The sequence below is a fragment of the Colossoma macropomum genome, unplaced genomic scaffold, assembly GCF_904425465.1.
Source record: "Colossoma macropomum unplaced genomic scaffold, Colossoma_macropomum, whole genome shotgun sequence".
In the NCBI taxonomy this organism is placed as follows: Eukaryota; Metazoa; Chordata; class Actinopteri; order Characiformes; family Serrasalmidae; genus Colossoma; species Colossoma macropomum.
The window spans coordinates 25,381,645-25,395,845 of NW_023494806.1; the positions used below are offsets into that span (position 1 = coordinate 25,381,645).

General features: G+C 36.1%; 1 protein-coding gene across 1 annotated transcript in view; it reads right to left on the minus strand.

Moving 5' to 3' along the window:
* Positions 1-14,201, minus strand: part of cds1 (CDP-diacylglycerol synthase (phosphatidate cytidylyltransferase) 1) — a 38,242-nt gene that overhangs the window by 3,887 nt on the left and 20,154 nt on the right. The window contains exons 3-10 of the mRNA XM_036597861.1: positions 13,251-13,347; positions 10,373-10,470; positions 9,918-10,057; positions 8,431-8,489; positions 5,213-5,295; positions 4,174-4,261; positions 3,137-3,205; positions 2,896-3,048 (exon numbers count right to left, since the gene is read on the minus strand). Coding sequence (XP_036453754.1) covers positions 2,896-3,048; positions 3,137-3,205; positions 4,174-4,261; positions 5,213-5,295; positions 8,431-8,489; positions 9,918-10,057; positions 10,373-10,470; positions 13,251-13,347 — 787 coding nt within the window. The remainder of the gene's footprint in view (positions 1-2,895; positions 3,049-3,136; positions 3,206-4,173; positions 4,262-5,212; positions 5,296-8,430; positions 8,490-9,917; positions 10,058-10,372; positions 10,471-13,250; positions 13,348-14,201) is intronic.

Genomic DNA, 14,201 nt, shown 5'->3' on the forward strand with positions numbered 1-14,201 from the left:
CCATTTACTTGTATGTAAAAGGTCAAATTACATATTTTTTGGATTTGTAGTGAAAAGAAATAAAAACAACAATAGCAATTAATAACTAATAATTGATAGCTATTTAAAAAATACAACATTTTCTGCTAGTGTTAACGCAAAACTATTTTAGAGTTGATTAACTCAAAAAAAAATCTTATTTTAGGAATTCCTTCCATGCTTTAGCATGTTTAAAATCAATCCACAGATTTTCTATGATTTTAAAGTCAAGGGACTGTGAGGGCCTTTCCAAAAGCTTCAGCTTGTTTTTCTTGAAATAGTTCAGGGTGGATTTTGAGGTATGTTTTTTCACTGTCCTGTTGTAGAAGCCAGCCACTTTTCAGCTTCGGTTTACTGACTGTGTCACATTTGCTTCCAGAATTTGCTGATATTTAGTGGAATTCATTCATCCTTCAACCTGTGCAATGTTTCCTGTGCCACTGGCTACCACACAACTCCAAAGCTTGACAGATCCACCCATGCTCAACAGTGGGCAAGGTGTTCTGTTCATCAAATGCTGCTGTTTTTAAATTTTTGTGTTGCGTATTTTGGATTTCCTGTAAGGTATACATTGAATATGGACACTTCGTCCCTTATATAATTTTGTGATGTTGTACCTATGATCATTGTTGCTGTCCATGCCTCTTGTGTTGGCTGTCTGTTGCCCCCCCCCATCCCCTTGTTGTTTTGTGAAATAAAAATTCTTGATCACAAAAAAAAAAAGCTGCTGTTTTTTCTGCAAACAAACCTTTAGTAATTGTGGCCAAAGAGTCCAGAGCTCTTGTTTCCCAAATGCCTCTGACTTAGCCAGTGTTGTTTTGCATACTTCAGATGTCGAATTTAGTGATGAAAGCACAGGGAAGCTTTCCTTCTTATGACTGTTCCATGCAGATTATTTTTGTGCACCACTACTCCTGTGTCAGCTGAACTTTCCTTCAGGTTCTTTGCGGTCATGTGGGGGTTTTGCTTTGCCTTTATGGCAAGCATAAAAGCAATTCTGAGAGTTTTTTGGTCTTACAAATCTTGCCTTGACTTCCACAGCTCCCCTTAACTTTGAAGAGTTAAGCTTTGTCATTAACTTATAAATTCCTAATGACAATTCTTGACCTGCCGAACCAATCCTAACCAGTCAATTAAGGCCTAATAAGTTCAAAGACTTTACAACTGGAGGGATGTACGAACCTTTGCACATACCACAGTTATTATTATTTTTTCATTTTTTTATGTTTACCAAAAATAAAGTAACTGTGCATTTACATTTGCAGAAAAAAAAAAATTAAAAATAGTTTACTGCAGAGGTTGTGTTTACTTCATTTCACTTCAACAAGCTTTGTAATTGGGCTAGAGGTGCCCAAACTTTTGCATACAGCTGTATAAGTCCACTCTGCCAGACGTCTGGCAACCCTATGGCCTTAAATTTATACTAAAGACAGCTGGGTAACTGTAAGTTTGGCTTTTCAACCATGCTTTAAAATGTCAATTAATTTTGACCAGCTTACTTTCCATTAACAAATCATGTTAAGAGGGCTTTTGCCGTAATATAGAGACATGTGGTGTTGTGTGTACAAAACATAGGAAGGATTAAATATTAATTCCAGTCACCTGCATGATTTATGTCTCTGTTCGAGCAAAGATTTTGCCTGATGTAGTACATCTGTAAATTTATATTTTGTCCATATGGAACATATGCATTTATATTTAATTCATACTGACCTTTAAAGCCTCGGGGAACCTAAATGTGTGATAGCTTTCTATTTTGGTTTATGTTGGTCTTGTGGGCACAGAATATGCATGTAAAAAGTAGGTCTTATGAATAACTCGTCTATATGTAGTTCTAGTCGTATTCATATACTTTTCCTTTGCCCTTTCCTTTATTAAATTGGGTAAATTAAGTGGTCATAATTTTGGGTAAAGCTTGCCCTAAGCTTTATCGCCACCACAAGGTTTGTCTGTCTCAAAGCTTTTATCAAAACTATGCGTCCCTGTGTTAACAGTCTCACTCATTTTGTGCCTGGCCAATCTAGCGAGCAAAAGCCAACCTAGCAGGTGTAGCCTACTGTGGTAAATCTGTCACCACCCTGGAGGCAGGTTATCTGGTGGTAGAACTTCTGCCTATTTCTCAAAATCATATAGTTCATAGCAGACTTTTGGACAGAGGGGTCTTAATCAGGCGTGCTTAAAGGAATTTTAACCAAGACAGTTCTCAGATGAGTGTGATCAGCAAATTCAGTAAGTTTTTGAACAGTGTTCTATCTTATTATATATATTTTTAATTCAAACTTGCTGGACATTTAAATGACCCATATAATGGAATTTTCTTTGTATGTAAGCACTGAAAGTTTCAAAACTCATCATTCATTTCCCAGTTCATGTAGTCAATATGTGGAAACTAAGCTATAAAAGCAGCCTGTTTTGAATGAATTATTTTTGTCACGAACACCAGTGCATTTACATATCATCATGATCAGAACAAAACCTTTATCTCCATTGTTTTATGTTTTTTTTTTTTGACATAATGTGAAAATATTAGCTGTTATTTACATTGTACATTTACATTTTTGGAGATAAAAGGTATTGTTCTGACAGCAATGATATGTCTGCCTATTCAGCCAACAACAGCTTGGTAATCAGTTTAGTTTTAGCCCAGACTGCTTTTTGATTGAGGCAAAATACAGGGCAGCCAATCAGAAGACAGATCATTTACATATAGCAGTCCTGAAGGCACAGTAACAAATACAGCCTGTTTAATCCTACAGGATAAAAAGAGGTTGGTATCATGAAGCTTCCTCAAAATGCTGCCTATCCATGACTGTGCACAGATATACTGGGCCAGTATCAGATGCATCACTGGACCATGGACGTGTGTACATTTCTTACCCATCTGAGAATATTCTGTGCCACTGCAGGTAGAGTATATTCCTGCATCACAAATAGGTCTGAAGGCTTACAATCCACTGCAAAACGATTAGTCTCACTGTTGTACTCCACCGGGCACACAAAGTACTGGTACTGTGACAGCAGGTAGGCAAACTGGGGGAAAAAATTATATTAGTCTACATGTGGAGAATGTCGCTCTATTGGTTGTTAAAATAGTTTTTGAGTTTGTCTGTGAGCTTACAATAAAACCGAAGACCACTGTGGAGAAGAAGCCTCCAATGAAGCCTTCCCAGGTCTTCTTTGGAGAGAGCTGAGAGGAAACATTAAGGTTTGATTATTAAAGTATTTGATTATTAAAATAAACCGTTTTCACTCATAAGAACACTTGCTGCTATCCAAACATTTCTTTTGTGAAGAGCAGTTTTGTTTACAAATTTGTTAACAGGGATATACACAATAGTAGGGATATCATGATTAAACTTCATTACTTCAAAAATATAGATATTTATTATAAATGTATGTTTTAAAATTGACGTTTTCAGTGAATCAGCAATCATTAGTTGGCAATTTGCATGATAATGCATTCTCTTACTGCTCTCTTACAGTGAGAAACTGTATCTGAGACACCCATTTATATTCACATATATATTGTATATGTTCTGACTCATACACACATACACAGTACTGTATAAAAGTCAGAGACCACCCTTTTAATTAACAGTCAAAACAACCATTAAGTACAAATTATTAAGTCTATTTCCTTTTCTCAGTTACGGCTTCTTGGCTACTACACTTCCTTTCAAACATTATATATTTATGACTCTATAGTGTTCAGTTGTCCTCTCACAGCGCAAGGATGGACAGAAACAGTTGTGGACTTGCTCCTATCACTCAATGATGAAAGCTTTAAGTACTGTTTATCTGATAGAGACAGCTTTGGTGGTCTACCAGATCTTGCAAAATTGTTAGGAGTCCCATTTTTTTCCGCATCTTGTAATATGTTTTTGAAGTCTAGTTTTCCTGTTTTAAATTGTTTTCTTTTGAAATTTCCCTTCATTATGCAAGAAAATTATCTTATATATAATCTGCTAAGAAATATCTCCTTAAGCCATTTCAGACACAAGAAAGAAAGGGCAGCTAAAGTGTGTCTGAGTAGTTGCTTGTGTGAAAATGTCTGTTTGAACGGGAACATGTCAGTTACTATTTGGGAGCTTTTGCTGTGCACACACAAAATAATACAAAAATATACATGAACGTCTTAGCCATAGAGACAATTACCTTGATCAGAGGTGTTCTTCCAAAGAAGAAGCCAAAGAGGTAAGCCATTATGTCATTACAGATGACAATTGATATTGGGACAATGAACCTGTAGCACAGAACAACACATTTTGTCATTTATGCTCCCATCAGTTAAACAAATCATTAAGGAAAGATAAAGAAATACACATACATGAACCAATACAGAACATTTTGGGGTTGATGATGGGAGTTTGGAGATTCAATGAGTTGACCAAGAGTCTGAAATATTCTGACACTCAAATTTATGAATCTATTTCAGGATGCTCGTGTCATAGCAAAAACTCAAATCTCCAAAATGGCAACTTTAAAGGGAATGGAGAAAGATTCTAAACATAAATGTAAATTCATGTTAAGTACAACCCCAATTTCAAAAAAGTTGGGACACTGTGCAGAATGTAAATTAAAAAAAGAATGCAATGATATGCAAATCATGTAAACCATATTTTAAAAGGACAATACTACAAAGACACAACTTTACCAGCCTTTTGTTGCCCCCGTCCCAACTTTTTTTGGAACGTGTTGTTGGCATCAAATTCAAAATGGCAAATATTTTTGTTTAAAAAATAATAAAACAACATTTGATATGTTGTCTTTGTACAATTTTCAATGAAATATTAGGTTTAAATTATTTGCACATCGTTGCATTTTGTTTTTATTAACATTTTGTCCCAACTTCTTTGGAAATGGGGTTGTAATTTCTATTGCGCCATTTATTCTGAAATGTTCACGCAATGTAAAACCCTACTTAAGTTTTCAAATAAATAAAATAAAAATGCCAAAAAAAGGAGTTATGAGGTTTTGATATGACAATAACTACATGTTTGAGGAGCTACAGGACCTCCAGAAACCGATCATATCCATTCTCCCACCAACCAGCCAACAGAATTATTTTGTGGAACGTAAGCAAATGAAGACATGCAGTGAGGGAGTACTCGTTTTTGGTTGTGAGTCTGTGTCGCAGTCTGAGTGGCAGAAGCTTAAGACAGGTCTGTCAGGTTTGGGTGTGAATCCTGCTTACCAGATCATTCCTTCAAACAGGTTCTGAATGACCAGGTGAGACTGAGTTACCACAATCAACAGGGTCACATGGGTCCAAGCAAACTGGAATGGCAAACACACACACAGGCACACATACATACAGACAAACACACACACAAGCACACCATCAATGGAACCATCAGTGAGGATGATATTTGGCCACTGAGGACGATGATGCAATGCACAGAGTTACAGCATAGCTCAATCAGTATAGCAAAACAAACGTTTACTCTCACCACCACAAACACCCAGTGACATGTTAATGTATACGGCGCTGTGAAGTCGAAAGTACATTATCTTTATGCAGGTACAAGCAAGCATAGCTTAGACCTTTGTGCAGATGTATTATCAGTTGATAGAACTGCACAGATTTCAGAGTTAGTTTAGTGCAAAAGGGTTAACAAGCCCAGGTCAGTTGTATGTTTGCTTTTCACATTGTAATTTAAGTGTACTAACTTATGAAATGCTAACTTTAGTGAAACAACAATAACTAATTTGACTGCATTTACATTGTTTTATGTTTTTCCAATATTTTAAACTCAGCAAATGAACAAATTGTGAAAAGAAAAATGTAGTTTTAAATTGGTTCTCTGTAGTTGTGTTAACTCATTTTCATTAAAAACAAAAAAATCAACAAAACACATAATGTGTGCACATGCTAATGTGTAATTTCAACTAATTGGACGGGGTTCACTAAAGCCAGCAGTATACTGCAAATGACAAGAGAACTACTACTGTGAATACACAGTCGTAAGTGGTCAGATCTCACCATGCCATTAGAGATGCTGCTCATTACAGGTTGTAAAACATAATGTGCAACGTCACCCCTAAGTTCAGTTCAGTTATGTCTGACAGTATGTCAATATTGCAAATTGACAGCAAAAATGTTTTTACAAATTTTTCACAACATGGACTGCAAAGTCTATTGCATAGATGGCGTCATTATTGCACATCCCACAAAGAACTGACGACCCTAAGTCATTATTTTTATAGTTCATTTGTATTTTAATCTTCACAGTGATATGGCTCAGCAAAATAGAATGCTTTTATACTGTGTTACTAGCTGCTGAGCCTGTATGATCGCAAAATGACTGTTTCAGTTTTACAAGACTTTTTTCATACCATGTTTTGAATGTAACCAGCAGATGGCTTAAGTCCTCACTTTCCCATACTTGGAAAGGATTTGAGTCCCATACAAATGCTTATCAACATACCCTCACCCACTTCTGCTCACTACTCGGATGTGCATCACCTACATTAAAAGAGGAGAAGGGGACAGCGAGGAGCGAATTCTTCATACAAAACAAAATCACTCTTGGAAGGTTAGCCTCAGTGAGCTAATCAGCCAGTCAACTTTGCAACTTTTTTTTTTTGAGAAGTTTAAATGTAATACTCAAAAAATTATTTCATTGTCTGGCTATAAACTTACCACAGAGCTGTGTTGCAGTGCCCTCCTTTTTGTTGTTTTTGTTTAGCCTTTACAATGTTAACAAGCAAGCTAGCAGAGTAAAGTGACGGAGTTGTATCAGCAGTCATTTGAAATAGATTGAGAAGTTATGGTTTTGAAATGTTAAGTATTTTAAAGCAGTTTACTGCTATGGTTTCTAAACAGCTTTGCCCACCATTATTTCAGGTTTGAAAAGGGAAATGCTTCAGGTCGCAGTTATTTCTGGGTGAGCTCTGCTGCTGAAGCTGACACTTGTGTTCACTTGATCCCTCGCCCCTCTAAGGGCTCTTACTAAACAAAACTTGACTTGAGCAATAAAGTGGAACAACCCTTGGGGATTCATCCGAAGGGAAATGGTGAGGCCAAGTGGATGAGAATGTGTTAAAACCAGTATTTTAATGGGTGGTTGCAGAACCATTTACAGGACACGCGCTGGTCACTGGGTCAGAACAACCCCAAAAATGTTTTTTTTTTTTTTCATTATTGAGCCAAATGCTACAAACTATTTATGAGTTTTTTTGGGTCAGATTTTACCAGTGTTTTCAAATATGCTTTTGAAATGGTAATCTGACCTATAGTTTTGAGTTTTTAGGTTTATCTCCCTTCAAAGAGATAGACGTCTGGTATGGCTGGAAATAACAGCCCGGCGGCATTGCAAGGATGGCCACTGAGTGAACAGACTTTCCTATAAGGTCCTATAAGGACTTTGGTAGTTGGCAGAACAAACAATGTGGTAATCAGAAGTTCTGTTTAGCAGCTGGCAACCACTGTACAAACTTAAACTTGTATGAATTCGTTTTGGTCAAAAAGACAGGATTTTTCTTTAAAACATCTTATTTGTTTTAAGTATACTGCTGGCTTAAATGGGTCACACAGTAAGTTAGGTGCGATTGTTGTAAATGTTAACTCTTTTGGACAATATGCAACAGAACATATACTGATATACAGTATATCATTGCACAGTACTTAGCCCTATGCAAATTCCAATGTATCATTTCAATGAATCTGACCATGCTCACTAACCGGTTCTCACTGTCAATCAATTATGCTAATTTTAGTGAAACAATGTTAATTCCTTTGAAAACATACTGATTAGTATACTATACTGTCACACTACTTACACTATGCGCATGTGTAATTTCAACAAATTTGGCTGTGCTAACAACAAGAAGTGAGCCATCGCTCTGCAACTGAAGTCAGCAGAGTAAGCGCAGTAATTTTCAGCTTACGTGAGCAGTTAATGATACTGCACTGCTGCTGAACTGGGACCTGTATGTACATTGTCCAAAGTCAGGGCTGGTCTAGGGTCAGCTATCCTTTACTCCAACTTCTATCATAAGATTCTTGAGAAGTTGATAAACTTGCCTCACGTAACTCCTCACAAGCCAATGTATGATACATAGAGAGCAATGCATGCAGCTAAGAGACGTGTAATACATGAATTGAACTGAATCCACCTGTCATTTACCTGGGCTTTAAGTTCATTTCAAATACATTATTTAAAAATTTGTAGTTCCTAAAAATATTATGAATCTAAATGAAACACTTAAGTTGGTAAGTAACACATACACAGCACACAAACCATATTACAAGTACACAGACTGTTCCTCATGCTTGGATATTTTCACAGATTTACACCTTACAATATAGCTTCTAAAATGTCCCATTTCTATTGCTGTGTTGTGAATCAGACTGTGAATGACAAGAGCCATGTTGAGTTAGTGCTTGCACACTGTTTGCCTGGTACACACCATATAAAACTGCAGGCGGTAATGTTTCTTCACTAAGCTCAGAACAAACATGCAGAAACCTGTGAAAAGCAAATAACATGCGGTCAGTTTCACATTAAATGGGGAAATATGTTTTAATACACAACAGAAATGCCATCCAGAAAAAAATAACCAATCTACATTCAGGTTTAAAAATGATTTTGTTTCATATAAGGATCAATATTCATGGAACCATTTCAGTTTCCCTCTAAATGTGGAAGAAAAATACCACACTCAATCAATTTTTGTCCTTTGAACTATGCTTACACAGTGGCCCCAAAAATATTTGGACATTTTTAAACATTTAACCATTGGTAACCTTTAATGAAGTTCTGGTTACTTCATAAAATATTTAAAAATGATATTTGTTTCACTGTGCTATCCAACATATCTATCCATGTTCCACCCATAAATGTGTTGGACAAGCTTTACACAACACCTTCATTCTAATGTGACAGACAACTTAGTTTTCATCAAATTACAGTAATTTACAGGGTATTATTGCAAATTATATTTATTTTGTATGCATACGGAAAGAAAAAACACTATAAGGATAAATTAGGTATAGCTTATTTTGTTGTGTAATCAAGCTAACATAAGTTAACATAGTGGCAAGTTCATTTTTATGTTCATCCTGCCCAGTTTTGATTAGCTAGTGACATAATCTATCTTGGGAGTGTAGCACTTTAAACTGAGAACTCATAGTTTTATTGCAAATTTAAGCTCAACCCTAAATTTCGTAGGTTGAATGGGATTTTTGACAATGTTCTATAAAGCTTCTCCAACCATGCATTAGTTGCTATAAAGAACTATGGACAGGGTATATATAAATTCAATGAGTGATACGTTTGTAAAAGAATCATTGAAAAGAACCAAAATTCTCACACAAGCACCAGTATGTACGCAAACATAAATGGGTCACCGAGGTATCGGTTGCAATTACCAGCTCAACTTCAATACTGGGCCAATATTAGTTATTCAATTTTCACATTTATAATATATCGTTCTATGATTTATCATGCATCATCATGTATTAATACACCTTTGTTAAACAAGGTACAGATGAATAATACAATCAATACTGAAAGTACCCAAAGCAAATTAGCAATAATATAACTTAAGAATCACAGATGAATTCCCTGCTTTCATGATTTTGTCGAGCCTTGCTGGTCCTAATAAATGGATGTTTATAAAAGATTCCCACTGTCTTTTCTATGTTGGAATAATAATTAATTATCATGGATCCAAATTTTCCTCATCATCTTTTAGAACAGCCTTTGTGTGTGAGATCAGCCAATAAAAAGCATGATCAAAAAACAAGGGCAAAATGGCATCTCTTTCATGAGAGTCATGAAAAAGTGGTGCTGGAAAACAGCCCGCAATTCTTGCTATGTTAACCTACAGCATTTAAATCTCTCATCGTCAGAGATCTTAGGGCCAAGTGGTTTTGTCTGACCTGTCAAACTCACCTGCCAAGTACAGTGCAAAAGAAATGAAGCGATGATAGCGCACAAGGAACTGCAAAGGCTCCTCCCTTTGGACTAATGCCCCAAAGTAATCAGCTACTGTTTCGCCATAGAAGAAGTAGTTCACACAAATCAAGAAGTACCTGAAATACAAGGAACATGTTTTATTAGAATCCATTTATAAACCATTGTTTCTTAGTATGACTAACCATCCACTGTATGTTGGCCTCTTTCATAAATATGCAGCAGTGTTACTGTTTGAATAAAGTGCTCACTCGGGTGAACTTTATGCAAAGCTCCAGCTTGGACGTGCACTTTGCTCAAGTCCAGTAAATGACTAGTTTATCTATGAACAGAGGTGGGTTGTGGCGGGAAGAAACAAGTATATTTGTGTTTCACAGACTTGGAGCGCGACAGACAGAGTAAAATGTGATATTAAAACTTCATACTTTACTTACCAACTGAGTGTTCTGAACCAGGGCAGGTCGTAGGAATGGTAAACTCTGTAGCCAATGGTTATGATTTCTTGGAAACATTTGATTTGAACACTCATAACCTGCACAAAACACAATAAATGCATAACACTGTTAGCCATCAGTTTCAGACTCAGAGACTGGCAAACTAAGCCTTTTGCACCGGTTTCAAGTGCAACTCTGACGCATTCTGCCCGCATGTTATGTTATACCGGCACACGCTCCTTAACATTTATGGGCTGCAGGCATTGAAAAACACAAAATGCGCTGCTGTCTCACTCATACTTATGCATTTGAGGGAAGATTGCACAGAACGTGGGAGAACTGCACAGAAAATGGGTAAAGACAATGGAAGTGTGGCTAATTACATATTCTGCTCAATTTCCTCGAGTTTGGGCAACTAGAGGTGATCAGTTTGGTGTGGATTTTCTCCATCTTTTAAAACCAGGAATAACTCTGCAGTGGTATCTCAAAGGTGTGTTATTGGGAGACTTCCTTTAAGAAATAGCAGCAGACATTGTAGGTAAATGGAGAGGTGCGCCTCAAACATGAAAGAGTATTTATCAACAAAATAATATTATTTAAACTCACAGGATGAGGTGTATGTGTGCGTGTGCTGTAATATGGCTGCAATATTGTATAGCAATAAAATTGCAACATCTGGACAGAATATGAAATAAACAAAAAAATGTCTCAGCTGGTTCAAGAGGGTAGAATGATGTGATGTGGATAGTGTGATTATTTTATTATTTAAACTCTGCATTACTGCAGTTTATGAGATGCTTCTGAACTACCTGTTTTTTATTTTTTTGGCAATGTCAGTAGTATAAAACAAAAGCAGGCCTGGCCTGATTGAAGAACATGGCCTGATTGCAGCATTTATTGTAAAATAAATCAACATAATGTAAAATAAGTACATCCAATTTTGTACAGGACTGCCATGTGCATAAATTATTAGTATTACTGTTATTTTCTATTTTTATTCTTATTATTGGTATTATAGAGGATACTGTTAATAGCTTTACTTAGTTAACCACAAATCAGGCATTTTTTTCAGGTTGTTAAACATTTATGCTCAAATTTAGAAACACTCCTACCAGATGTGAATGTAATCGTACAGATATGGCAAAGACAAAACTGATGAATCACAAAACGGTGAAATTTGTGTGCGCTGGTTTTACAATCAGATATGACTGTACACAAATTTGATGAATAAGGGCCATTGTGTTCACATCAAGGCACATTTCGCACTGCGCCTGCGCTTGTATGTTCATCTGGCCCACAGTGCTCAACATGGCAATTCTTCAGAAAATGCTCACTCAATATTTGGAGCTTTTAGACTTAAAGAGACACTCCAGTCAAAATGAAAAAAACATTGATAAATCTGTCCTCCTTTTATCACGAGAATGAGATTTTCTGGTTTATAGACTATGAAAACTCCCTTTTGATGCATCTTGAAGATGGGAGGAACTTTAGAAAAACTGCAAGCGATTACAGGCCCACACCAGATGGCAGGCTGTATGGAACTGGCTAATGCAGAAGGAAACCAGATAGCTAAGGTTATGGCTAGTAAGCAAAATATTGCATCTGTATTTCTTAGCTTCTATATGACTGCATGTTCTTTATTGCTGTATAAGGGATATAAGGGATAATGGTCTAAGGGATTCCCAATGGTCATATGATGTATTTACACAATGCATGCTGTGCGCTGAAATTGATGGGTGAAAACACAAAAGGGATATAAATTCATGAATTATGTCAAACCAGTAAGGCTTAGAGATGGAATGCTGTGCTGCGGAAAATTGCAGAACACAAAAATGAAATGCTAGCTAAAATTAACATGGACAGGGCCTGCCAGTGGGACCAAAGTTGTATTACACTCTCCTATAATCTAAGAATAGCTCAACCAGTTGGCACTGAAGTCCCTGTAGTTTACTGAATAATAAGCCTTAGTATGCAATAAGCCTGGGATTTTAAGGGGTTAAATGCTAGCTTTAGGCGAGAATTCCCTTTTGACAAACATTTATTCAATTATTAACACTATTTTCCACAAAATGTAGTTAAGAAATGTTTTGTATCCAAAAGGTGCTTCTTTAGTTTTACACTGCAGATATGGGGCTAAAATAGCTAACAAGCAATGGAAGCTTATATCTATCTTACTTATTTTATGTATATTTGATATTAATAAAAATGGGCAAAAGCACACTGCATAGCTAAAAACAGTAGAAGAAGCCATCTTAATGGTTAAGGTGAATTTATATTTTCTCCATTTTTAAAAATGTAGCATTTTTAAACAGTGTCAGAAATGACTGCTTAACAACTGTGTGATGATTTTGGCATACGGTTTGCTGAATGCTAACTTATGTACATAACATTACTTATGAGCTACATTAGCCTCTAAACTTCAGTGCTAAATTAAATTAGCATAAACATGTCTCTCAGCTGATGGACAACATTTGAGCTAAGATAATTTTTGGCCAAACAATATCTTAAAACAGCAGCAATATATCAGTAAATAAAAGTCTTGAAGTAACATTTTTAGATGTCTATGTAACTATGATTCATAACAGTTTGCTGAATCATGCTGATCCTCTGAGGAAAGTTGTGGAATTTCTATATTAAGTGCCTAGAGCCCATCCAAGAGATTCTCCAGTCTGACACATAACTCTCAATGACCCAATGAAAGACCATTTTAAAAATACCTTGATGACCAACATGATACATAACACTTTGAAGCCAGGTGTTAGGGTGGACAACAGTGCAGCTTCATGGTTGTTTGGTTTGGGACTCAGATGTAATTGCCTGTGTGTTATCTTGTTTGTTTACAACCACAATAAGAGATAAGGGGTACATGCATACTTACAACAAATATAAGCATAAGGGGTCCCAAATAGATGATAAGGAAGAAGCCTATGATCATTGTCACTGATAAAATCCCTCGTATCCACCAGTTCTTCCATCTGTAAGAAAAACAAAATGGCAAATATATCAGTAACACATTTCTCTACATTATTGTTTTCCAGTCCTAGTGATACCTTCCACTAATACACCTTAATTAACACATGGACTGCCCATAAAGAAATATCATCGGCTAATATCATCAAAAATATCATCATATCCATCAGCTAAGATATTTGGTTTCTGAAGTTTGCTTTTTTGCAGTGAAGATGCAAGGCTAAAAGCTAACATAGGAGCTTATACCACATCAAACCTAAAATGCAGACCTAAAACTTTACACACTTGCCTCAAAACACATTGAGCCGTTAAGTAATCTGAAACAGATTTGCTTTTTTTGTGCATACTTCTGTCTGTTTTTTAGATGCAAAGCACCTCATGGAACTGTCTTGTAACTAGGGATCTGCATTTCAACTAACATTGATATTTAAGTATTCAGTTATATTCAGACATAATTGGTGTGAAGGTTTAGAAGACAGCACTGGATTAAGATAAGATTAATAAAATATAAAATACAATAAGATTAATAAAATATAATAAAATATAAATTGTCTCAGACAATAGGTAGGTTTCATGTCTGATGTGTATCAGAAGCTGCATTCAGACACTCCTGTTTTGTAGTAGCAAAGTATAATATAGTAACTCGCAAAACTGTCACATTTTATAGTTATGTTTAAACATAAAGTATTTTTCCCTGAATTGTTAGCCTGCTTATTTTCTCTGTCTTGCTATGATGAAATCTAACAAGTACCAGAAAGATTTCAGTATTTGAATACTGGCACCTTGATTGAGTACCTGTGCGCATCCCTACTCATAACTCACTGATATTTAACAGGCTGAAAATTAGCAGTGGAAGTGT